Below are 26,776 nucleotides of genomic sequence, written 5' to 3'. Positions count from 1 at the left end.
GCCTCCAGCTGCTCTTCATCTGCCCTTTCTCTTTCTGCTGTTTGGAAACTGCGTCTTGAATATGCAGCGTCAGCTGGCCTGGAGCTCACTCTGTAGGCCTTGAACCCGGAGCAATCCTCCTGCCTCTGCCTCCTGAGTGCTGGGATTACAAGTCTGTGACACCTCACCCAGCTACAACCTGCCTTTTATAGACTCCTGGGCCACATTCTACTGGGGCACCAACTCGGAAACCTGGGCATCTGTCCGCTATGCCCAGGACCCCTGAGGTCCTGGGAGTACTCTTTCCCTTCTCACAGAATCAGGGTCACTGGCAGGGGCAGCTAGGCTCAACTCCAGGCCTGCCACATACTCACTATGACTCTGGGCAAACTATAGCTGAGCCCCAATTTCCTCATCTGCAAAATGGGCTCCACGCTGCGCGGAGTTCCTCACAGGGGCTCTTTCCCAGGTGCTCCTTGCACACAGAAAGCAAATTCATGTCACTGTTCCTATCCACCCCACAGCAGCTTCACCATCACAGCTTGCTCAGGAGGCAGAGGCAGGAGGATCTCAGGAGTTCGAGGCCGGCCTGGTCTACAGAGCGTGTTCCAGGACAGCCAGGGCTACACAGAGAAACCCTGCCTTTGGGTGGGGGGAGGTGATCACAGTTTGCTGCCACCGATGTCTGGAGCCTGCCGAGGCCTCGGGGAACCTGATCAGAGGCCATCAGCGACTGAGGAGCAGTGACAGCTGCTATTCCCGGAGCAAAGAAACCCAGCTGGTTTCAGGTTCCCTCAGGGAATCCTGGCCCAGACAGATTGCTGATCAGGTGAGGAGTATCTGACCTCAGTTTGTTCTCCTGGGCCCTCCCTGTGGCCAGGCTGAGAGGCCTCGGGAGCACAGTGTGCTGTGGAGACACCATGTCCCTCCTGCAGCTGACCTTCGCCTTTACCTCATGTTCCCTAAAATCTATTCCATTTGCTCAGAGATGAAGTGTGTGCTGTTTGGGTTCCAACATCTGAAGGGAAGGATGGAGTCGGGACTAAATCCTAATCCCAGCTGCCATATTCACAGGGTCTGTCTGTGTTCCTAGAAGCTACTTTGGCTGAGCCTCAGGGTCTCGGTCTGAAAAAATGTCGAGAATGGGAGTCTCCTTGGAGGGTTGCAAAGAGGACTGGAATAGTTTGTACTCAAATGATGGTCACAGTTGAGACCATGAGCTCCTAAGTGGCAAACGCTCTCAGTGCCTCTGCGTCCCCAGCATTCATCCTCAGTGCTGGTTGAATGAATAACAGAGAGCAATGTGGTGCATGTGTCCCTTCACACGTTAAAAGCTCAGTTCCCAGGGCGGTGCTGGCAGGAGGTAGGGGAGCCTTTGAGAGGAGGGGCCTTGAGGGAGAAGTTTAGGTCACTGTGGGGTGGAGGATGAGGCAAGTCTTGTGAAACTGCTTAGTTCTTTTCTTTTGTTCATGTGTAGACGTGTGTGGAGTGTGTATGTATGTGCCTCCATGTTTACATGGGTGTGCAAGTGGAGGCCAGAGTTTGGCCGCAAGTGTCTTCCTTGATCACTCTCTGCCTTCTATGCTGGGGCATGGTCTCTGACTTGTACCCAGAGTTTGCCGATGTGAGCCAGTCTAGCTAGTCTGCCAGTTCTGAGGATCCCCTGTCTCCACCACACCCGCCTGGCTCTGCCTGGGTTCTGAGGATCTGACCTCCAGGCCTCAGGTTTGGACAGCAGGTGCTTTATGTGGGCGTCTTCCTTCCAGCCTCACCCCCCTTCGCAGTTCATTCTTCCTCCCGACTCTCCTCCCCACCCTCCCACGGCAGAGTTCCTCTGTGTAGCCCTGACTGTTCTGGAACTCACTCTGTAGACCAGGCTGGCCTCAACTCGGAGATCTGTTGGGATTAAAGGCATGGGCCGCCACCACCTGGCCTACGTGGTAGTTCTGAAGAATGTCACATAGCTGGTGGTGTGTGATCCTAGCGCCACAGGAATTTCACTAATCCAAGGCTAGCCTCGGCAAAATAGTAAGCTGTGGTTGTTTGAATGAAATTGTCCCAACAGGCTCATACATCTGAAACCTTGGTCCCCGGTTGGCTGTTTGGAAAGGATTAGGAGGTGTGTCACTGGCAACTGACTTGGGATTTTTTTGAGGGGTGGAGTGGGAGGTGTTTTCGAGACAGGGTTTCTCTGTGTAACAACCCTGGTCATCTTGGAACTTGCTCTGTAGACCAGGCTGGCCTCCAACTCACAGAGATCGGCCTGCCTCTGCCTCCTGAGTGCTGGGATTAAAGGGGTGCGCCACCACCGCCCGGCTCTGATTGGGGATTTTAAAAGCTTCCCAACATTCTCACTGTGCTGTCTGCTCCTGCTGGAGAGATGGGGGCTCTCAGCTGCTCTTGATGCCGTGCCTTTGCCCCACCATCATGGATTCTAGCTAACCTTCTAGATAGGCCCTAGGCCCCAGTACATGCTTTCTTTTACGAGCTGCCTTATAAAAGGTGTTTTATCACAGCAGTAGAAATATAAGCTGGGTGGTGGTGGTGCATGCCTTGACTCTCAGCACTTGGAAGGCAGAAGCAATTGGATCTCTATGAGTTCAAGGCCAGCCTGGTCTACAGAGTGAGGACAGCCAGGGCTACACAGAGAAACCCTGTCTCAACACACACACACACACACACACACACACACACACACACACACAAAAAAAAAAAAAAAAAAAAAAAAAGAAAAAAGAAAAGAAAAAAAAAGGAAAGGAAAAATAAATATAACTAATAAATAGCTTGGGCTACTTGGCAAGACCCTGTCTCAAAACAAAACCAACCACAAAATAATGAAAAGAGAAATGTGGCCATCGAGCCTGCTCAGCGTTTGCTACCCAAGCCTGAGTTCTGTGCTGGGAAAGAACCAGCTCCACCGAGCAGTCTCCGGGCCTCCATGTGAGCACCGTGGCACTCACACCCACACCCACATCACACACACAGAGACACGGGAATAAATAAACGAATAAGCACTTTTTTAAAGAAGAGAAGCAGTTACCGCAAAGGCAGCAAGCCTGGCTCTTCCCACCCACTTTGCCGGGAGCCTGAGATCAGTCTCCTGTTCTACACACACTCCAGCCGCTTTGCGGGGAGCCTGAGATCAGTCTCCTGTTGACTACACACACTCCAGCCGCTTTGCTCTCGCCCCTGAGGTACACAACTGAGGGCTGCCCTTGTCCCGGAGTCTCTTCTGTGACTTAGATTTTTGAACCTCCAGAACTGTGAGCTCAGTCAACCTCTTTTCTTATAAAGTCAGCTGTCCCGGGTCCTTAGTTGCAGCAAGGGCAACACTGACTAAGGCAGACATGGATGCCCCATCTGTCCGCTGTGTTTCAGGTTTTCCACACCCCTTCCTACTACATTTTACCTAGAATCATTTCCTCTTCATCAGCCCTGACCTTCCAGCGGGACAGGAAGTTCACGGAAGTTCACGGAGGTTTCCCATCCCGCCAAGCAGAATGTTCTTCTTTCTACTGGGTTTCCACACTCTGAGGTCTGTGTCCAGGCTACGGTCCACTGGGCCTACTTCTGCTCTCTAGATGGGGGTGAAATAAGCCCGGTTCCACTTCCAGGAGAAATCAGGAAGTGGCAGGCGTTGAGCTGGGCACCTCATTTAATCCTTTAACCTTGACATTAATCTGAAAGTGGATACCATCTACTTCAGAGATGAGGGAAACAGGCTCAGAGAGGACACACACTCCGGACAGGGTTTGGTTTTTGCTTGTTTTTTCCTTTCTGTGTATCCCAGGCTGGCCCTAAACTGTGTAGGTCAGATTGGCCTCAACCTCACAGCAGTCCTCCTGCCTGGGTGCTGGTTTAGGAACACCTGTTACTACATCCAGCATTTCTCAAAGTGCTGCCCTTTCAATGCTCAGTGAACTTGTTGGAAGATAGGAGTTGTCTCCAGTTTTCTTTCCCATCCCTTCCCTTCAGTACACATGTATGACATTGAGTAGAAAAGGTGTAATCCTGCCAGGTGCTGGTGGCGCTCACCTTTAATCCCAGCACTCAGGAGGCAGAGGCAGGCAGATCTCTGTGAGTTTGAGGCCAGCTTGAACAGGACAGGCACCAAAAGTACACAGAGAAACCATGTCTCGAAAAACCAAAAAAGTGTAATCTATGCTCCAGACACTTACTCCGGGCACTTCACTGTTCTCAATCCTGTGAAAAGAGATGGAGAGGCACACATCTTGAGCATCTAGGAGGGCTTCCAGGAGGCAACATTTGGGCTGAGTTTTGAGACTATTAGCTGTGCAGGCTCATGCCAAGGAGCAAGGAAGCACGATGTTGCAGTGTGGCTGTGTCTGAAAAGCCACAGTTGGGGGTAGGCATGTGGCTCAGCTGGCAGTGCTCACGTAGCATGCAGAAGGCCTTGGGTTCAGTCCCCACCACTGCATAGACTAGGTGTCGAGGTGCATGTCTGTAAACTCGGCACTTGGAGGTGGAGGCAGGAAGATCAGGAATTCAAAGCCATCTCTGGCTGCACAGTGAATTCGAGGCCAGCCTGGGATACATGAAATTATGCCTCAAAACCAAAACAACAACCAGAAATACCGAGACCGTGGAGCTGGGATGCAGAGAGGGCACAGTGTCGAGCGAAGGAGGATCTACTTCAGTCCCTGGCACGGGCCGCCTTGCCTGAGTGCACGTGACTCCTCGGGTTTGTTTGTTTGTTTGTTTGTCATCCCTGGGTCAAGGTGGACCCTAGAGTCCCTCTGTTTACAAGATGCCCCGGGAGAAGGGGAAGTAGGTAATGCTAGAAATAAAAACCTCAGGGACTGAAAGAGGACAGAGCTCTTGGTCTCTGTTAACAAGTAGTTATGATGAACAAAGACCATCAATTATTATTTTCTTTTTTAAGACAGGGTCTCTCTACATAGCTAGGCTGGCTGCCCTGGAACTCACAGAGATCCACCTGTCTCTGCCTCCTGAGTGCTGAGATTAAAAGTGTCTGCCCTATGCCTGGCTTGATCATCAATTACTTTTTAAAAAAATAATTTTATTAGGTGTATGATGCATGCCTTTAATCCCAGTACTTGGGAGGTAGAAGCAGGAGATCCTGTGTGAGTTTGAGTTCAGCCTGTCTACAGAGTGAGCATTCTAAGACAGCCAGGACTGTGCAGGGAGACTCTGTCTCAAAAAAATAAATGACAACAATAAAATAATTTTCAAAAATTTTTTAAAAAACTTGCAAATAAAAACATCACATATTACTGGGAGGTTGTGTCACACGCCTTTAATCCCAGCACACGAGAGGCAGAGGCAGGCGGATCTCTGTGAGTTTGAAGTGAGCCTGATCTATAGAGTTCTAGGACAGCCAGGGCTACACAGAGAAAACCTTTCTCAAAGAACAAACAACAAAAGAAAGAAAAAACATTAACCAGACCCCAAGTCTACATAGCACAGTGATTTCTACACAGTGGAACTGGCATGTAGAACGGCTGCTGAACTTCACATTAAAATTTACACTTTTGGTACTGAATATATTTTATGCATTTATCTACCAGCAAAAAAAAAAAAAAACAAGCTGGGTGGTGGTGGTGCACGCCTTTAATCCCAGCACTCGGGAGGCAGAAGCAGGCGGCTCTCTGTGAGTTCGAGGCCAGCCTAGTCTACAGAGTGAGTTCCAGGAAAGGTGCAAAGCTACACAGAGAAACCCTGTCTTGAAAAACCAAAAAACAAAACAAAATTCATGACAGAGAACTAGAACAGTAATTAGTTTTGTATTATCTTTCCTAACTCATATCCATCACCTGCATTCAGTCCTCCCTCAATTATTCTTAGTATTCCAAGAATATGTGGCCTACTTAGAATTCTTTGGCCAAGAGGATATTAATATTGGTCTGCTGGCATTAAATGACCAAACACATGCTTTAAGATGCCAGGGTGGCAAATCTAGGTCCTGTCCCTTCATTATTTCAAAATTCAAAATTTGTTGTTTAGCTCAGAGCCCGGTGAAAGCAGAGCTGATCTTATCTACTGTATGTTTAAGCCATGTGAGCAGAGCAGACTGGAATTGGGGGGGGGGGTTCATTTACAGCCCCAAGAACCACACAGAGCTTTATGTATGAGAAGGAGCCTACGTCTGATTTGTCTTGGTGGAGGAAACTGTCAAGTCTTCTCAGCAAGCAGCCACTGAAGGCCTGGGATGTGCCCAGCCTCCCTCAGGTCTCAGGGTAGAAATAGAACTGACCCAAGCCCCTGCTCCCCAAGAACTCAGTCTTCTGAGGAGCAGAGACCATAAACACAGAGAGCTCAGCATGTGTCATCAGGGCTGTGATGGATGGAAGCTACGTGAGGGAGCAGACTGCACCCCTGCAGCCCGGAGGAACGTGCAGCCTTCCAGCCTGGGAGGTGCAAGAGAAAAGGGTTCCAGGAAAGAACCCAGCATAGGCAGCCCGGCTATTTTTGTGGCTTCTATTTCCCTCCTAATAAATTGACAAATGAAAAATGCATATATTCAAGGTACACAGTGCGATGGATGTACACATTCTGTACTGATTATCAGTGGTTAATGAAGACCCCCCCACCCCCACAGTTAACACGTGTGGCCGGCCATCTTTTGTTGTTGGATGGTAGTGCAGGGACTATGGGCAGTTCCCTGACGCAGAAGCCTAAGGAAGGAACAAGATGGAGCTAAATACAGTGGCAGGAATTGGCATGGGGGTGGGGAGACATATGCTGGGCAGAGGATTGTCTTCCCCATTTAAACAGTAGGGAGGCCCTGATAACACACTGTAATACAATCGGCACTCCCCAGGCCTGGGAAGGGGCAACAGCTGGGAATAGTCTCCACTCTGAGCCCCTGGCAGGTGCAGTTCTCAGGGACCCTCCCTGTTCAGGCAGCCGAAAAAGGAGAGGATGGTGGGGCCCCAAGTCCCCCGCCCCAGGCCCACCTCGTGCAGCTGCTCTGTGCCATCAAAACCCCCCTCCCTGGTTCCTCCCTGGAAAGCCTCCTCCCCGGCTTCCCTGATAGTAAAATGACAGCCTGTTTTAGAAGCTGGACTCCCACGGGAGCTAACAATGCCGCCGCGTGGCAAGAAACAATGATCTAACTGTAGTCTGTCTTTAAAGTCCACCATTCTGTGATAAAGGCCATTACTTAATCCTTCCAAGGACCTATTAGAGGGCCCTCTTATCTCTACCTCAACACAGAAGGTTGGGTAACTCGTCCAAGGTCAGAGAGTCAATAAAATGCAGAACAAAGAGTGGAAACCAGTGCATGCCCTTTGGACCTAAAACCTGCAGTCTGGGTCCTCACAACCCCCACAAACCATGAGGTGGACTTCGAAGTGGAAGGTCTACGCTGCAAAAGCTTGGCAGCCGAAACTTTCTAAAATGTATTTAGATTTTTATCATCACTGTCATTGTGAGTGTGTACGGGTGCCTGCATGCTACAGACACACAGGAAGATTCCAGGTTGGTTTCTTTCACCATGTTTAGGGGGGGTCTGGGGACTGAACTCCGATTGTCAGGTTTGGGTGGCAAGCACCCTTACCCACCAAGACGTCTTAGGCCCTCAAACAATTTTTTTTTTTTTGGTCTCATTCCTTGTCAGATGCCCTGTTTAGTCTGTTCACTAATCCAGAATGGGGCACACCTGCAAGACACAGAGTCTTTACAAAAAATTCAAAAAAAACAAACCAAAAATGTAACTTATTTTAAAATATATATTTATCTTTAAAGCAGCAAACAGCTGTTTCTTGTTCCAAGCCCTTCAAGCCCAACAAGCGTCAAATCATTATGAATGACTCCCACTGTCCTTGGAATTGCCCGGGCTAAAATTTATGTTTCTCTTTAAATTCATGCTTGACTGCACTCTAAATTCTGCCTATCCGGTTGCCTCAACCTTTTTCCCGCCCTCCCTTGCTTCACGTTCCTTAGCTCAGGCCCCACACCATCCATGTGTCCCACGCTGGAATCTTTTTTGTGTTTTTTTTTTTTTTCTCTTGAGACAGGGCCTCATTATGCAGCCCGGGGTTGGCTTGGAATTCAATCATCTTGCCTGCATCTCCCCAGTGCAGGGATTACAAGTCTACACCACATCTGGCTGGAAATGTAACATTTTGACAGCTAACCTTCGCTATTGTTCCCAGCTCCATCTCAGGATGTGATCTAATAACATGGGTGCCTCAGGTCCTGGGCAGGAACTACTCCACACAAAAGAGTAAGCACCCAACAGTCAAGTAAACTAACTCCTCAAAATCACAAAGCCATTGTCTAATTGAAAGGATATATATAAAATGTGTTGTTTTGTTTTCATTTTCAAGACCAAGACAGGGTTTCCCTGTGTAGCCCTGGCTGTCCTGTACTCACTCTATGACCAGGCTGGCCTTGTTCACCTGCCTCTGCCACCCGAGTGCTGGGATTAAAGGCATGCACCACCACCATCTGGCTCAAATTCCTCATTTTTTAAAAATGTGTTTTTTAATGTATGTTTGTCTACATGTATGCACCATGTGTGCACACATCTGTGTGCCTGGGGAGGTCAGAAGGGGGCACTGGATGCTCTGGAGCTGCAGTTAGGGATGATTGTAAGGCACTATGTAGGCATCGGGAATCTAACCCAGGTCCTCTGTCAGAGCAAGCGCTCTCAACCATCTCTCCAGTCCCAATTCTTTTTTTTTTTTTTTTTTTTTGGTTTTTCGAGACAGGGTTTCTCTGTGTAGCTTTGCGCCTTTCCTGGAGCTCACTTGGTAGCCCAGGCTGGCCTCGAACTCACAGAGATCCGCCTGCCTCTGCCTCCCGAGTGCTGGGATTAAAGGCGTGCGCCACCACCGCCCGGCTCCAGTCCCAATTCTTAATTTTAAAAAGAGTTAATCCAGGGGCTGGAGAGATAGTTCAGTGGTTAAGAGCACTGGCTGCTCCTCCGGAGGACCCTGGTTCAATTCCCAGCACCCACATGGCAGCTCACAACTGTCTGTAACTCCAGTTCTGGGGGATCTGCCATCCTCACGTCGACACACATGCAGGCAAACCCCAACGCTGCTTACACCCCCCTGTGCACAGCATCCTGTTTTTCTCAGTCACTGACCTTTGGCTGATGCTACTATGAACACAGGCTACAGAGAAGTCCCTGGAGACCCAGCTTTCAGCTCCTGCAGATAGGTAAGCAGAAGTGGAATTACTGGCTCACAGAGCTAATTTAAAATTTCCTATTCTTCTCATTGTCAGGCGCTCCAAATGCATAGGCTTGGTCTGCCTCTGACTAACCCAGAACTGTACACATCCGTAAGAGCCAGAATCCAGGCATTTTCTCTGCTGTGTTGATAGCCACAAATCTTTTCAAGTGATTTCATAAACAAAAATGCAGTTTATTTCTAAACTTTCACATTCCCATCAACAGTGCGTAAGGGCTCCCATTTCCCTACACTTGACATTTATTTTAATAGTAGTGGTCCTACTGGGTGGGAGGTAGTATTTCAGTGTGGTTCTATTCTGAATCCATTTTCTTACAGCTTTTGGTTCACAGCAAAACTGAGACAATACAGCAATTTCCTATCTATGAAGAGTCAGCCTTGAGAGACATCCTGACACCTTCAGCAGAAGGTGCATTATAAATGACGAGCCTACATGCACACATCGTCCCCAAAGTCCTCGCTTACATTAGGGTTCACTCTTATTTCATGGTTTACCAATTTGCACAAATGGCTGAAGACCTGTATCCACCATAATGAGAACCACAGAGAGTGGCTCATGACCTTAAAAACTCTTCTCTAACCGTCCTACCATGTGAACATTTTTAGATTTTTGTTTTGTGTTTGTGTGTGTACCATGTACGTGCCCACTACCTGCCAAGGGAAGAAGAGGGTGTGAGATCTCCTGGAGCTGGAGTTAGAAGGTTCTGAGCCATCAAGTGAGTGATGGAACCAAACTCAGGTCCCCTGCAAGAGCAGTGGGTGCCCTTATACACTAAGCCATCTCTGCAGCCTGCCACCTCAACTTTTCCTGTACTCTGGAACCTGTAAAACCCAGAAACTCAGCCTTCCACTGCTGAGCCACACTGCCAGGCTCTAACTTACTCTATCACTTTTTTTTGAGGACACCAGTATCACACAATTGGAATCAAGAATGTTACTTCAGGCAGTGATGATGCACACCTTTAATCCCAGCACTTAGGAGGCACAGGCAGGAGGATCTCTGTGAGTTCGAGGCCAGCCTGGGCTACAGAGAGAATTCCAGGAAAGGCACAAAGCTATACAGAGAAACCCTGTCTCAAAAAGCAAACAAACAAACAAAAAAGAATGTAACCCTTTCAGATTTGGCCTTTCCGTCAGTAATAACCCTCTACATCTCCTATGACTAACTCGTTTCTTTTTAGTACTAGACAGTCCATTGTCTGTATGTATCATTTACATACAGGACATCTTTATTGCTTCCGAGTTTTGGCAATTATAAGTAAGGCTGCTATGAAAACCACCGGTGCTGGTTTTTGCATGAGTATACTTCTAATTCCCCGGGGAAATATAAAGAGCCCGATCACCAGGACACTGTATGTTTAGTTTTGTTAAATACTGATCAACTGTCTTCCCAAGTGGCTGGGCCACCTTTGGTTTTCATGAGTGAGGCAAGTCCTGGCCTCCCCACAATCCCACCTGCCTCGTTTGGTGTGTTTCAGCCTCTACAGTCACAGCAGTGTGCTCGGTGCAGTTTGCACACTCCTGACACGCTGCAGAGGACCCTCTAACACATGTACTTGCCACTTCTGGTGGGTTCTCCTGGTTAGGAACTTCCTGTGTACACCAGGCCCTCTGTCTCCAGAGTGTGCCAGCCACCGCACACAGCTTTCAGTCCTTTTCATCAACTGTCTACTATTTTATAATTCCTATCACACTTGTTTTTACTGTGTGTGCACTCCTGCATGGAGGTCAGATGACAGCTTGCAGGACTCAGTTGCCTCCTTCCGCTGTGCAGGCCCAGGACAGCAGAAGAGTTCATGTGGTTTTCACGCATAGCCCCCATGATTAGTATCTTTTCCTATGCGTGTTGGCCTACGGCAGCCAATCACACCAAATGCAATTTTCAAGACATCCTAAAAACAAACTTGATGGCTTTTAAACGCTCTCTCCACTCAGGACAGGTCCTCCCCTGTATCAGCTTGAGAGGGCAGCTGGCTGGGCTCACAATGCTCAAGGCAAGCTTGCCTTCTACAGCAGCTAGCTGCCAGACCGGAAAGGAGACCAAGGTAGTGATGGCTACAGTGGTCCAGCTGTCAGAGGAAAAGGACACGCTCGCCCCCTGGTGACCAACAGAGACAATAGAAGGGAAAAAAGTATTAAAAAGGCACACACACACAAAGGCAAAAAAGAAAAAGGCACAGCCACCATGATGAACACATTCCATCCTGCCAAGGTCTGGAGCACAAGAGCATGACAGATAAATAAATCAAGTGAAACAGTTCATTCATCTGGACAGTTTGACAGGTTCGGTCCCGCCTGGCTTAGCTGAGGCAGGGCTGGGAGCAGAAGGCCAGCACACGCAGCACAGGGAGGGCCTCTTCAAAACAGCAGCAGCCGGGCGGTGGTGGCTCACAGCTTCAATCCCAGCACTCGGGAGGCAGCGGCAGGCGGATCTCTGTGAGTTTGAGGCCAACCTGGGCTACAGAGTGAGTTCCAGGAAAGGCACAAAGCTACACAGAGAAACCCTGTCTCGAACACCCCTCCCCAACCCCACCCCCGAAAAGAAAAAGGCTCTGTTCAGTGGACAACTTTGTGCCATCCCTCTCACAAATTCCTAGGCGGAGCTGCTTCAAGAGTCCTCTGTCTTCCCCTGAGGAGCAGAGGTAGCTGAGGAGGTTAATTTTTAACTGTAAATTTCTTATCGAGAAGAGAGGACACTTAGGTCCTATCTTCTTTGGCCACCACAAGGCATAACCTAACTACCTTCAGCTTTCCTATGGCAGAGCTGCCGATCCCTATAAATCTGTCTAAGGTCTGACTGGAAAGGCAAGGAGCCAACACCGTGGTTACGTAAGGCAGAGGGCGGCAGTCGTGACTGCCGCTGTTCTTAGCTCCTCAAGACCTCTGTTATGCAAATTAGGATACTTTCTAATTTTCAAGATCTTCCGACTAAAATGATAATGATGGCTGATTCTCTGAGGCCTGTGGTTGCTAAATTTCCCAACTTCTCTTTGTCTCCCACCCCAAAAGGCTATGGCTCCACAGTTTGCTTCTACTTTTCAGAGGTCCAGTTTAGAAATTAAAACCCCCATAATGTGGGTGTCTTCACAGAATACACACAAAGGATTATTTACTAAAACACACTTCCAGGCACTCCCAGCAGGCGACACTCTGGCGCAGATGGCACTCACTTATCTCCAAGGGCCTCATCAGAGAGGTGCCAGGGTCAAGCTGTCTGTTGCTTGGGAGGACGGGCCACACATTACCCAAACGTTAAAGGCTGGACGTTTTTCTGCTGTTCCTTGTGCAGCTGCTGGGCCCGATTTTTCAGCATTTCAGCCTTGGCCTCGTCCTTATCAACACCATCCCCCAGTTTATACATGCGGCTGGCATTGGCGCAGGCCCAGATGTGGCCCAGGTCACAGGCCTTCATTGAATATTTACATGCCAAACCCATGTCCTTGGGGAGGCCAGGGGCACCCTGTAGAAACATGGCACTGAGGTTGAAGCAGCTGGCTGCAAAGCCACCATCACAGGCCCTGGTGTAGTAGTCTCTGGCCTTTCCCAGGTCAGGCTGGCCATCCTCATTGACCTGTCCATCATGGGCCAGGAGTCCAACATTGTGACATGATTCTACAGACTTCTTTCCTGGTTTCTCACAGGCCATCAGAAAGCAGGCAGATGCAGCCTTTAGGTCTTGAGTCAGGCCACCTACAAACATAAAAAACAAAGAAAACGTAAACTCAAGGGCTGGGCAGGTAACTCAGTGGTAGAGCTCTCGCCTAACAATGTCAGAAGGCTGGGGTTCAATCCCTAGAACCTCCCCCACCCCAGAAAAAAAAAATCACCACCCCACCCCTCAACCAGGGCTGAACCTATTTCTTTCTGGCCAAGGTTAGGGAACAATCCCTGAGTAAAGTCCTGTGAGCTAAAGTAACATGGAGGAAGGTAGCCAGTTTGGTAGCCACAGAATCTTTGGTTCACATGCTGTCTTACAGGGAAGCCAAGACAGGAAGAGACATATAAACTTAGAGCACCAGAGACTACCACATGTGCTACAGTGAGAACAGAGAATTTTTAAAATAAGCAATTCAATGTTCCTTAATCTAAATATACAGTTGGCCCTACATATTTATGAGTTCTGCATATGCAGATTCCATTAGTTATGAACATTATTACAGCATTCAAACCAGACAGCAGCTGCAAATTTAACCAACCATGGACTGAAAATATTCAGGGAAAAAAAAAACATGTCTGTGCTAAAAATATATGGACTTTCCCCTGTCATTCCCAGAACAGTACATGATACAACTATTTACATTAGTGTTTATACTGTATTAGGTAGCACAAGCTAGAAATGATTTGAAGGGAAGGAAGGATGTGTGGGTGTTTATGCCAACTCTCTGTGCACAGGGATCTGGAGTACCTAAGGATTCTGATCCAACAAAGCTCCTGGAAATAATCTCCCAGGGCAAACTAAAAAAGGAAAAAAACAAAAAAAAACAAAAAACAAAAAAACCCAAAGCTAAAGGTGGTGCATGCACACCTTTAGTCCTAGGCCTTGGGAGGCAGAGGCAGGTAGATGCCTATGAGTTCCAAGACAGCTAGAACTACCTAATAAAGAGACCCTATTACAAACGAAACAAACAACCCCTAAAAAAAAAAAAAAAAAAAAAAAAAAAAAACTAAAAAAAGAAATGACATGGAGCTGGGAATGGTGTATATGCCCATATTGCTATATATAACCCTAGCACGGAAGAAGTAGAGGCAGGAGAATCCAAAGATGGAGATCATCTAAGCTACATAATAAGGTTGTTTAAAAAAAAGAGTAGCATCCAGGGGCTGGAGAGATGGCTCAGCAGTTAAGAGCACTGACTGCTTTTCCAGAGGACCTAGGTTCAATTCCCAGCATCCACATGGTGGCTCACAGCTGTCTGTAACTCCAGTTCCAGGGGACCTAACACCCTCACCCAGACATATATGAAGGCAAAAACACCAATGCACATAAAATAAAAATACATTTAATGGACCTCTGAATCGTAAGCCACCTAATTAAACGTTTTTCCTTTATAGGAGTTGCCATGATCATGGCCTCTCTAAAGCCAGAACCCCATGACCAAAGCCTTGAATTCCAGCACTCAGAAGGCAGAGGCTGACACTTTGGCCATGTGGTTCTGGCTTTAGAGTTAAGGACAGAAGGGTTGTGGAATTTGCCTCGGCGACTAAGGAAGGCTGATGAGGCCAGACATGTGTCAGGGGTGTCCCTGAATGAAGGCCTAGAGAGGCCATTTTGTGAAGCTATGAAGTTGAAGCTTGGATTGGGTTGGAGACCCCAAGATGTTGGAGATGCCAGAGCCATGGGATACCTGCCGAGAAAAGCTGCTAACAGCAAGTGGAACCAGCCCAAGAGAGAGAAGTGTGTTGCAGTCAACAAAGCTGAAAGAGTTGGAGATCTGAAGAGCGTTTTGACATCAGACATGGAGATGCAGAGTGTGGAGTTTGCCCAGCTGGTTTTCCATCTTGCTTGGTCCCATATCTCCTCACTATGCTCCCTTTCCTGTGTTTTGGGATGGTAATGTAGATCCTGTGCCACTGAATGTTGGAAGTATGTGATCTGCTTTTTGATTCTGACTTACAGGGGATCACAGTTAAGAGAATGCATGAATCTCAGAAGAGATTTGAACTTTTTAAACTTATTTAATGAGTACAAGTGAGTACCTGCATGTATAACTGTGTATCACATGCATGCCTGATACCTGCAGAGGCCAGAGGAGGGCATCAGACCCCCTGGAATTGGAGCTACAAATAATTGTAACTGCCATGTGGGGGCTGGGAATGGAACCCAGGTCTCCTAGGAGAACAGCCAGTGAGAACCACTGAGCCACTGCCCCAGTCCTTTTTGGATTCTCTGTCGGGCTACTTACCCTGAAGAGAGCTAAAGGCAGATAGATCATCAGGAGACTCCAGCACAGCAGAGAGATTTGGAGAGCTCAGTCACTGGGATCACTGGTCCCCTGATAATAGCTGACAGGAGCCAAGGCCTCTGCTATCAGGCCAGTGAGTTGTCAACATCCGAAGAGCAACTTCAATCACATCTTCCAACGACTGCAGTACTACTCCCTTGCCAGTGTTTTGACCAAGGCACCCAGCTAAACCAACCCCACATTCCTAAGCCACAGAAGCAAAGAGGGAAACTTGTTACCTGGCAAAAACTTAGCGTTACTAAGATATAAGGCCAATTAGAGCATGAGAAAAAATACAAAGGCATAATATCTCAGTTCTTATTCTGTGCTCAGTACATCCTGATAGCTTTACTATATATATGTTTGTTTGTTTTTTGAGACAGGGTTTCACTGTGTAGCCCTAGCTATCCTAGAACTTATTCTGTAGACCAGGCTGGCCTCAGACTCACGGAGATTCACCTGCCTTTGCCTCCAGAGTGCTGGGCTTAAAGGTGTGCACCACCACTACCCATCACTTTCCTACATTTTACTTTTAAATTTTATTTGAGTATTTTGCCTGTGTACATGTATATGTACCATGTGTGTGTCTAGTGCCTGAGGTCAGAAGTCGAATCCCCTGGAACTGGAGTTACAAATGGTTGTGAACGTGGGTCCTCTGCAAGAACAAGTGCTCTTAACAACCGAGTCACCTCTACAGCCCACACACTAATATCTTTAGCTGAACTGCCCAAAGTGACTCCACTTTGTCCTAGCTAATCTGACTTATCTAACTGCTCCCCAGCACCGTCAGCACCACATCCTGCTGAGCAGAACGTTCTCATGTAGCTTCCGGAGGGTCATTGTTTTACAACATAAAACAAACTGTTTTAACAAACTGACCCTCCCTCCCCATGGACATCCCTCCCATGCCTCTGATGTGATGTAATTGTGATCTGGACTTTAGAAACACACCCTGTTTCATCTCAGGTAGAGAGTTCTTTCTGGTATGAAAGGCCCTAGGAAATAAAGGACTTTTCACTGGCCTTGTATTCTTGGTGGTCTATAATCTACTCAAGTGAACATTTCATACCTATACTATCTATCCTTCACACTAAAACTATGGAGTAAGAGCTACTGCTTTCATGCTGTGGATATCACTCTGTATGCTGTGAATGTGATGCTCTAATTGGTTAATAAATAAAGTGCTGATTGGCCAGTAGCCAGGCAGGAAGTATAGGCGGGACAAGAAGAGAAGAGAATTCTGGGAAGAGGAAGGCTGAGTCAGGAGTCACCAGCCAGACACAGAAGAAGCAAGATGACAAGGCAGAACTGAGAAAAGGTACCAAGCCACATGGCTAAACATAAATAAGAATTATGGGTTAATTTAAGTGTAAGAGCTAGTCAATAGTTAGCCTGAGCAAATGGCTAAACAGTTTTAATTAATATAAGCCTCTGTGTGTTTACTTGGGTCTGAGCAGCTACAGGAGCTGGGGTGGACACAGAAAAATTTCAGCTACACTTTCATTTTGTTTTTCTTTTTCTTTTGAATTCTGAGGCAGAATCTCAATCTGTAACCCAACTATGCAAGTCCAGGCTCTGTAAATGGCAGTTGACTGGGACACGGAGTTGAAAGTGACTAGCTAAGGCTGGATGGTTGTCATGCCAGATTGTCAGGGGCCATACGAGGGGACCGACACACAGCACTGGAACTCATGGAACTGTGGGGGGCCATCCCATCCCCACTTTACCCCAGGGTACTATTGAGCAGGAGCAGCAGGAAATATTAGATAGAAATATAGCTGAAGAGAGAGACAGACAGAAACACAGAAGAGCTTCAAGAGGGCCTGGGTCCTTATCCATGAGGCCCTGACTGTCTCTGCCAAAGGGCTTTTACAGGAATGCCAAGCAGAGGAGCAAAAGACCTCCCCCAGGCACAGCCAAGTGTAAACCCTTCCAACCACCTGGCGACCTTGCCCGTGGTCAAATCATCCCCTTATGTGGCTCTGCTGTGTCAGGCAAACTCAGATCTCACAAGGAAACTTCTGGGGGCTCCCACATGGAACACAGCTGGGGGTCAGCAAAGCCACTCCAGAGTGAGCCTTGGAGAGGCAGCGCCCAGGGACTACCTCTGCTTAGTTCCCTTGCCAGCAACACACCCCTCACAATCTATGAGTTGGATAAAGACTCTCAGGGGGTTTCTAGACCCTCATTGGGTGTTACTGGTACTTAGAATAATAGTGATTGACTTTTTCCAAGACCTGGCTGAGAAAAGTACCTTGCTTGCTTAAACTTTGTTAGTTTATAACAAGTTGCTTGGACATGGATGTATGTGAGTTCTTGGGGATAAATTGTTTTTCACTTGTTTTTTTTTTTTTTTTGTTTTGTTTTGTTTTGTTTTTTTTTTTTTTTTTTTTTTTCGAGACAGGGTTTCTCTGTGTAGCTTTGTGCCTTTCCTGGAGCTCACTTGGTAGCCCAGGCTGGCCTCGAATTCACAGAGATCCACCTGCCTCTGCCTCCCAAGTGCTGGGATTAAAGGCGTGCGCCACCACGCCCGGCTTGTTTTTCACTTGTAATACGTAAAATGTATTACGTAGGTGATACATGGGTGTGTGTGTGTGTGTGTGTGTGTGTGTGCGCGCGCGTCCTTCAATTCCTGAGCTGCTGAAGTCTGGTTCTTCCAGCAGCAGCTAATCTGTAATTTCTCATTCAGGAAGCAGAGGCAGGAGGGTCCTGAAAATTCCAGGCCAGCTTAGACTACAAATTGAATTCTAGGCCAGTGTCTTAGTGAGGGTTTCTATTGCTGTGATTAAACACCATGACCAAAAGCAAGCTGGGGAAGAAAAGGTTCATTTGGCTTATTCTGTCGCATCCATAATCCATCCCTGGTTTCCTTAGCCTGCTTTCTTTTCTTTTTTTAATCTTTCTTTTTCCCCCCCTTTTTCTTTTCTTTCTTTTTTTTTTTTTTTTGAGACAGGGTTTCTCTGTGTTAATAGTCCTGGCTGTCCTGGAACTCACTTTGTAGACCACAGCCTGCTTTCTTACAGAACCCAGGACCGAGAAATGACTTGTTGCTGACAAGTCTGATGGCCTGGGTTCAATTCCCAGAACCTACACAGTGGAATTAGAGAACCAACTTCTGCTAGTTGTCCTGTGATCTCCACATGTAGGACATGGTACACACGGGCCCCACACCAAAATAAATAGGTAAATGTAATTTAAAGAAACTCTTTAAGAAAAAGAAAAAAATTAACTAGCTCAAGGTCCCACAGTAACCTCAAAGATGGCTTCACTTAAAGGGCGATGCTGCTCTACCAGCTCTCTGTTGAACCCCTGCCCGTCCTCTGCCCACCACACTGCCCTCCATGCCTGTGAGGCCCATGAAGACCTGCATCTTACCTTTTCCAGTCACGTAATAGGCCCCCAGCTTATAGCAGCTGTCACTGTGCCCATTGTCCTCACAGTTGAACTTCAGCACCTTGGCGGCTTCATCAAAATTCTTCTGAATTCCCTCCAGATAGTCCACCAGTCGATAGCAACCTAGAGGAGAGAGGAGTTGCCCATGCCAGCAGCTGCTGGTCAGCTGTTCAAGGGGTCCAGGGAGTCAGATGGAGTCTAGCTCTTACTCCTCAAGTATGGCAAGCAGGCTGAGCACAGAAATGCACAGTGTCCGTGCATGTCTCCCCGTGGCCAGCGCTGGATGGATCAGGAAACTGAGCCCAGCAATGGTTCTACCGCTGCCAGCCCTAATCCCTGTCAGCCCAGCCCAAACACTAAGCTGACCTCCATGGCTAGCTTTGGAACCACTCTGCAAGTTCTATAATGAAAACACTAAAACCTAAAAGGCTTTGTGGGTTCCTCCTGCAGCAGCAAACCAGAAATGAGGTGGCCCTTACTCCCTGAAGCCCAGAAAACGGAGATGGAGGCTACCACAGTGGTGGGGAATAGGTCTCCCTCCTGGGTATCCCAGTCCTAGCCAGTCCCTTAGCATTCTCAGCAACATCAAAGATGGTTTCTCATTCACTCCCAGTCAACAAATATTGAACATATACATACTATCATATGTGTGAAAGTATATACCAGAGACACAGCTGCTGGGAATATTGTCATTTGCCCTCCTAAAATTTATACTCTAAGCCAGGCATGCAAATTCATGCCTATAAACCCATCACTCACAAGGTGGAGCCAAGATCCTCTTTCAAGTTCAAGGTCCTCCACAACCTAGTCAAAGAGTACAGCTCAGCCTATGTAAGAAGGAAACAATAAGGAAATCCAATGTTTTCAAGCATTAAGTGTTATAACTGAATTAAGTCAGGATGATGAGAAAGTTCGTTGTGCATCTTAGGAGAATGATGAACATAGTTTGGGCCACCAAGGACTATGATAGCTGAGCTGGGACCTGACTAAGAAGAAAGCACAAGCAACTTAAAGACAATGGGGGGGGGGTGTCTGGAGGTGTTGTTCCATGGCAAGGCAGAGTACAAGGCCCTGGGTGGTTCCAGCCCTGGCATGTCAAGAACGAAATGGAAAGGGGCCGAGAGTCCTGGAGAAAGAGCCTGTAAATACAAACAGGTAGATGAAGAAAGGAACCTTTCACAGATATGGTAGGATGTGGCTGAATTAAAGAGGTGTGGGGTAGGAAGGAAGACCCTATAAAACATCAGTGCTGAGGACTGAACCCCAGCCTCTCCGCACACTGGGCACACTACAAACTACAAACCACAGAAGAGTTCTTAAGGAAAGTGGGGCTGGAGCTGTGTGGAGCTCTGTGGTACAGTACTTGTCTAGAGTGTGAGAGGCCCTCTGTTCAACCGCTACCCCCAGAATAAAAACAATACAAGTAAGCTACCAACTGAGAAATCTCTTAAAAGAAGGGAAGTAATAAGATTCACTCTGCCTTTGTAAAACATTACACAGGTATGCATGTCTGCACCTGCCGGGATGACTGCTGAGGAAGCTAACTGGTGAGAGGGCATTCTGACATTGAGAATAATAATAATACATATTATTATTATTATTATTATTATTATTGGTTTTTCGAGACAGGGTTTCTTTGTGTAGCTTTGCGCCTTTCCTGGAACTCACTTGGTAGCCCAGGCTGGCCTTGAACTCACAGAGATCAGCCTGGCTCTGCCTCCCGAGTGCTGGGATTAAAGGCGTGTGCCACCACCGCCCGGCCTACATATTATTTTCATTTGTTTAGTTCTATCTTTCTTTGAGACAGGGTCTTATATAGCCTGGGCTGGACCAGAACTCATTATGTAGCTGAGGCTGTCTCCTGACCCTCTTACCTCCACCTCCTTAGAGTGCTAGGATTACAGGCCAGGCATGTGCTGCCATATCCAGTTTAAGACAGGAACTGAACTCAGGGCCTCATGTACAATAGGTGAACACTACCAACTGACCTATAGCCCCAGCCCTCAGCCAGTTCTCACATGGCTGTCCTCCACTCAGTGCCCTATATTCTCCACCTAACACACACCAACTACCATGAACTCCTCAAACATGTCTACAGAATCAGCTCTAAATCCCTTCTGTAAAAGGCCGGACACACTGCAGTCCAGGCTCCTTGTTCCAAATTCTGGAACTAGAGGTAGCGTGCAACGGTGGTAAACTTGCCTAGTACACTCAGAAGCCCTGGGTTTGAGCCTCTAGATTGCAAAACAAAAATTAATTTGACTTAATTCTCGAAGAGCCTGACTTCAACCTTCCAAAAGAGAACTTGGTTTTCCCACCTCTCCTCCACTGACTATAAACTCACCCCTGTAGACCACGCCTAGCCACTCTGCTCCTCAGGGACCCCAAAGGGTCAAGTCCTCTGAAATTTCTCTTCAGCTGGGACATGGACTATCTCCCAAAGAATAATCCAGGCTTCCTTGTCCACACAGTCACTCTGTAGTAGACTAGTTTTAAGAAATAGCAAATCATTTCCTGGAAACCAGACTGCAAGCTACTGGAAGGGATGGCCAGAGCCATTTTCTTTCTTTTCCCTTAAATAAATCTCTAGGAAAAGAACTCAAAGACACTGGCTGCTTCTCTGAGCATCAATCACCCATACACTTAACCACCTCACTGAACACAAGAGGCCATTTCTGCCTCAGACCTTTTCATTAGCTGTTACCTCTGCCTGGCAAAGACCTACAAATGGTGTTTCCTCCTTTAAAGCTTTATTCAAAAGCCATTCCACTGTGCTGTTCTCTTCACTCAGTTCTTTTATCCTATTTCACTTAAAAAAAAAAAAAAAAGATTTAATTTTGTGCCAGGCAGTGGTGGCCCAGCAGTTGGTGGCCGGAGGAAGGTGGATCTCTGAGTTTGAGGACAGCCTGGTCTACAGAGGGAGTTCCAGGATCGCTAGGGCTACACAGAGAAACCCTGACTGGGGGTGGAGGGAGGCTTAATTATGTGAACAGGGCAGGTGGCTCACGCTGGAAACCCAGGAGGCAGAGGAAGGGGGTTCTCTAAGTCCGCAGCCAGCATGGACTGCACTGCTGTCAAGGCTACATGAGACCTGGTCTCAAAATTATTTTAAATTATGTATACATGTGTATATGTGCAAGTGGTGTGGAGCCAGAGGTATCGATCGCCTGGAACTGTAGTTACAGACGCTTGGAAACGGCCCCACGAGGGCAAAAGCAGTATGCGCTTTTTTTTCCTTTTGATTTTCCGAGACAAGGCTTCTCTATATAACAGTCCTGGCTGTCCTGGAACTCTCTCTGTAAACCAGGCTGGCCTCGAACTCAGAGATCCGCCTGCCTCTTACTCCCGAGTGCTGGGATTAAAGGTGAACACCACCACCGCCTGGCGCAGTAAGTGCTCTTAACCGCTGAACCCATCCATCTGTACAGTCTCCTTATCCACTCCTCTCTTGGACCGTGTTTCGCTATGTACCCAGGCTGGTCTGTAACTCCTGAGCTCTAAGTAATCCTCCTGCCTCAGCCTCCCGAGTGCTAGAATTACAGCTGACACCAAACCTGCCTCGCATTTACTACCATCGCATATTTCCTTTGTTTCCTATGCGTGTTAACCGATTCCTTCAAAGACATGTAAGCGGAGGGTCCATTTCACCATCGCACCCCCAGTTCTTACATCCTACACCGCACCTCTCCGTTCTAGCCTGAGGGCTCCGCCCCTCCACAGAAGCCCCGCCCCCGCTGCGCTCCAAGTCCCCGCCCACAGCCCGCTAGAGTCCCTGACCACGTCCTCAGGCGTCCTCGGCCCGCCACGTGACCGCGTCCCGGTCAAACGCTCGCGCCCCTCCTCTGCGGGCCCGGCTGCGCGGGCGGCACTCACCGTCCGGGTCCTTCTCGCGGTAGCACTGGTAGTGGCACTCCACTTTCATGTTCTCCAGGAAAGACTTCACCTGCTCCTCGTCCTGGAAGTCAACCAAGCCCGCCATGGCTCTGACTCCCACAAACCGAGCGGCGGCCCCGCCCCTAGACCACGTGAGCCGCCCAGGGGGCGGGGCTGGCGGCGGCATGCGTGGTGTCGGTGCTCCGCGGTCGTCGGGAGGACCGCCGCTTCCCAGCAGCCTTTGCGGTGGTGGTGGCGGCGGTCTCCGCCCGCTCCTCCTCGTCTTTGTGGAGGGCTCCCTCCCGGGCTTCTACCTCAGCTTATCTGATAAAATTCTGCCCCTTAATAGTTTGCTCCCTGCAGTCGGGATCAGACAACTAGCCGGGAGCTCCGGGTCGCTTCCTGCCTTTCCAGAGCTTGCCGCGTTGGGCTGGAGCTCACCGCTCGATGCTCCCAGCACTGCCAAATAAAGAACTTGAAATTCATCGGGAAATCATTTGCTTATTCGGGCAGCAGGCATTTTGAGTAACTTGTGTGTCCTACATATGACTGGAACAACTGACAAAAAAATAAATCTCTGCTAGTGCCACGGGATGCGTTTATCTCTGTATTCTTTCTAGACCCATCAAGATCACCAACATTAATGACCTGGGATATGAATGTGGCCACGAGTGATGATAGTGACAACATGATGGTGATAGCTAGTGCCGACTGCTGAATATTGAATCCGGGTCTAAGAGCGTTACACTAGTTAAATCATTTACAGTGGTGACAATATACGTATGACTCTTCCCTATCTGCAGACCGGGAAACGGGTTCAGAGAGGTTAAGTAACTTGTCCAAAGCTATACAACGAAAGAATTGGTGCACAACGCTTGTTAAGAGAAAGAATGAAGATTAGCTCGGTGATAGAGGGCTTGCGGAGCATGTGCAGGAGTCCTGGGGTCAATCCCCAGTACCATGCAAAAAGAGAAGCATGTCAAGATGTGGGGGAAGAAAGCGTCACCTGTTTTTTGTTTGGTTTGGTTTTTTAAGTTTTACTTAGAATCATTACTTTCACAAACCTGAAACAAGCACCTCCAGCATGCACCACTGCCTCCTGGCTAATAGCCCAGCACCTCAAGCATGCTAGGTAGGTGCACTATGGCTAAACCATACACCCCAGAGTGCCAGTTCATGAATGCCAACCAGCCCTAGTCTAGAGCCTTCGTGGAGCACAATCCATGTTTCCCACTATCTAATATAGCACGGCTTCACCACTAACTTATTTATGGTGGATGGGAAGCAACTTACTTCAGCTAGTACATGTCTTTGGAAATCCCTGATTTATTTATTATTTATTTTTGGTTTTTCAAGACAGAGTTTCTCTGTGTAGCAGCTCTGGCTGTCCTGGAACTTGCTTTGTAGACCAGGCTGGCCTCAAACTCACAGAGATCTGCATGCCTCTGCCTCTCTGAGTGCTGGGATTAAAGGCGTGCGCCACCATTGCCTGGCTCTGATATGCCATCTTTACATATGGCTTCTTTTGTTGATTTTCCTTGGCATAGAATCTCACTGTGTAGCTTAGAACTACCTTTAACTTGAGACGATCAACCTGCCTCAGCCTACTGAGTACTATTACAGATATAAGCTACCACATCCAGCTACTCATTCTTTTTCTTTTATTTATTTATTTTTTTTATATCCTTGGTCACTAGAGAAAACCCTCAGAAAACATGCCCAAGGATGGGATGGCCTGACCTTTGGTTTTGAGATTCCCTACTTAGCCTGACCTTCAAGGCCCTGTGAAATTTCATTCTACCCTCTCAATAAAGTTTGCCAGATACAACTGCCATGCCAACCCAAAATAGATTAGAAGCTTCTTCCTCGGTGTTTCATATTACTTGATATATTCTGTATAATATGTTAGGAAAGGACTAGCTTTGGAGGACAGACAGATCTTAGTTGAGAATCACTATCCCACTCTGAGGATGGAGCTCAGTGGTATAGCTCTGGCTTATCATGCTCGAGGTCCTAGGTTTCAATCCTCAGTGCAAGGGAGAAAAGGAAAGGAAGAGAAAGAGAGCCAGTGAGATGGTGTGGCACAAACTCCTCTCCTCTCACAAATAAATAAATGTAAACCATTTTTTAAAAGTCCCTATCCTGGGGCTGGAGAGATGGCTCAGAGGTTAAGAGCACTGACTGTTCTTCCAGAGGTCCTGACTTCAATTCCCTGCAACCACATGGTGGCTCACAACCATCTGTAATGAGATCTGGCGCCCTCTTCTGGCCTGTAATCATACATGCTGTATACAAAATAAAAATAAATAAATAAATAAGTAAAAAAAAGTCCCTATCCTTGTCCAAAAGCTAGGTGGATGAGCTAGGCTGGAAGATCAGGACTTCAAAGTCATCTTGCTTTTCTTTTTCTCCAGGGTCATCCTTGACTATATACTAAATTGAGGCCAATCTGAGCTACATAGTGAGACCCTGTCTCAAAAAAAACAGGAGCAACAACAAACAAATTCAGGGGAAAAAGTAAGAATTCCAATGCCATATTTATTAAGTTATGAGCTTAGACCTCATTCCTATTCTGTACATACAAATCTATTTCCACCTGTCAATGTAACTAAAAGATCTGTGCATGCCATGTGATTTGCATGCTGCCTGGTTCAGAGTAATTATTGTTGCAGAAATGTTTCTTGCCATGCCCAGAATGACATAAAAGCTGGTGTCTCCCACCAGTTTGATTTCTATGTCTCCTCTGCTGGTGAGAGGGTCAAGGACAGAGGAACGGGTGTGGTATAGCTTAGTGGTAGGGCATTTGCCTGGCATGTTCAAGCCTGGATCACCAACACTATGAGAAAATAAAATAAGAATAGAGCAGGCCTCAGTGAGGATGCTACAGACAATTGAAGTCAAGGACTGGCCACAAGTACAGCTTTCCACTTAGTCTTTTTCACGTGTTAAACTGCATGGCATGCAGCCAGCTGAGCGGTAGAGGGCAGTAGAGGGCTGGTGAAAAGAGAGGCGCCACCAGGACACGTACAAAGTCACACAATCATACTTCTTGTTTGTTTTTTTGTTTTTGTTTTTGAGACAGGGTTTCACTGTGTACTAGTTCTAGGCTGTCCTAGAACTCACTCTATAGACCAAGATGGCCTGGAATGAACAGAGATCCACCTGCCTCTGCCTCCCGAGAGCTGTGATCAAAAGCGTGCTACAAATTTTATAAAGAGATGTAAGATCTTTAAAAGAACAGCAAGCTGCTGCTGCTTCATTTTTGAAAAGCCCTTTCATGATCTCTGTGGGATTATTTCCCTCAGTTCTCTAGTGCTGAGATCAAACCCAGAGTCTCACGTGCTAGGCATGTGCTCTCCCACCGAGATAGACTAGCTCTCATGTAGTCTTACAAATGTTCATGCTTATTTTGTAAATGTCTCAGCTGCACGACGAATGCATTGATCAGTTTATCACAAATTAACCTCCTGTTTTTCACCTAATAACCCTTTTCTGTAAGTGTGATATACAGCTAGCAGGCATGCTTCCGTGTTGCAGATAAGCACGCTTGTAGAAGTGATTTTCCATAAAAACACTGTGAAGGAGCTTTTCTGATCCTGCAGTTCACAGCTGACATCCCGGATGCTGGCGGGAAGAACTCAAGCATTGCAAAGCTCACTTTCTAACTCCGGACTTAGAGTCAACTGAGACCGATGGGTCATTAACCCCTGGTTGAGTGCTTACTCGATTCCATTTAGTCTTCACCGAATTCTCCTCACTCGTGCAATAACATTCCTGGTGCTTTAATAGTGGCTAGGATTTCAAGGATGCAATACTAAGATCTAGAAGGTTTCGATCAAAAGCATACAGCTCTCAGAACAGGAAAAGCATCAGCTAATACATATGATAAGCTCTTATTCTTAATGATGAAAGCCAATTAAAAACAGTGCGGGCCAGCAAGATGGCTCAGTGGGTAGTGGTACTTGCTACACAGGCCTAGTGGTCTGAGTTTGATCCTCAGATCCCATATCAAAGTGAAAGGAAAGAATCAACTCCACACTGGGCGGTGGTGGTGCATGCCTTTAATCCCAGCACTCGGGAGGCAGAGGCAGGTGGATCTCTGTGAGTTCCAGGACAGCCTGGTCTAGAGATTGAGTTCTAGGATAGCCAGGGCCACACAAAGAAACCCTGTCTCAAAAAGAAAGAAAGAAAGGAAGGAGGAAAGAAAGAAAGAAAGAAAGAAAGAAAGAAAGAAAGAAAGAAAGAAAGAAAGAAAGAAAGAAAGAAAGAAAGAGAGAAAGAAAGAGAGAAAGAAAGAGAGAGAGAAAAAGAGAGAGAAAGAGAGAGAGAAAGAGAGAAAGAAAGAAAAGAATCAACTCCACAGAATTGTCCTCTGGCTTCCATATGTTCACTATGAGATACACATAC

At 47.4% G+C, this 26,776-nt stretch overlaps 1 protein-coding gene across 1 annotated transcript; it reads right to left on the bottom strand.

The window, feature by feature from the left end:
• Positions 1-10,108: 10,108 nt before the first annotated feature.
• Positions 10,109-22,537, bottom strand: Coa7 (cytochrome c oxidase assembly factor 7). Its single transcript, XM_006977727.4, has 3 exons — positions 22,370-22,537; positions 18,479-18,619; positions 10,109-12,851 (listed from the first exon to the last, which is right to left on the bottom strand). Exons 1-3 carry the CDS (start codon positions 22,473-22,475, stop codon positions 12,403-12,405), a joined length of 696 nt encoding a protein of 231 aa, XP_006977789.1. The 5' UTR covers positions 22,476-22,537; the 3' UTR covers positions 10,109-12,402.
• Between the last annotated feature and the right edge of the window lie 4,239 nt (positions 22,538-26,776).

The sequence above is a fragment of the Peromyscus maniculatus genome, chromosome 2 (genome assembly GCF_049852395.1).
Source record: "Peromyscus maniculatus bairdii isolate BWxNUB_F1_BW_parent chromosome 2, HU_Pman_BW_mat_3.1, whole genome shotgun sequence".
Classification (NCBI taxonomy): domain Eukaryota; kingdom Metazoa; phylum Chordata; class Mammalia; order Rodentia; family Cricetidae; genus Peromyscus; species Peromyscus maniculatus.
The sequence above is the reverse complement of the archived record's forward strand: the minus strand, read 5'-3'. Positions and strand labels throughout refer to the sequence as shown.

What these genes read in the sequence shown, in the direction of transcription:
- Coa7 (XM_006977727.4), bottom strand. Translation starts at nt 22,475, where the DNA reads ATGGCGGGCTTGGTTGACTTCCAGGACGAGGAGCAGGTGAAGTCTTTC. An exon ending in CCGCGAGAAGGACCCGGACG is followed by an intron (nt 18,620 to 22,369) that starts GTGAGTGCCGCC and finishes TCTCTCCTCTAG; the next exon opens with GTTGCTATCGACTGGTGGAC. An exon ending in CTATTACGTGACTGGAAAAG is followed by an intron (nt 12,852 to 18,478) that starts GTAAGATGCAGG and finishes TTATGTTTGTAG; the next exon opens with GTGGCCTGACTCAAGACCTA.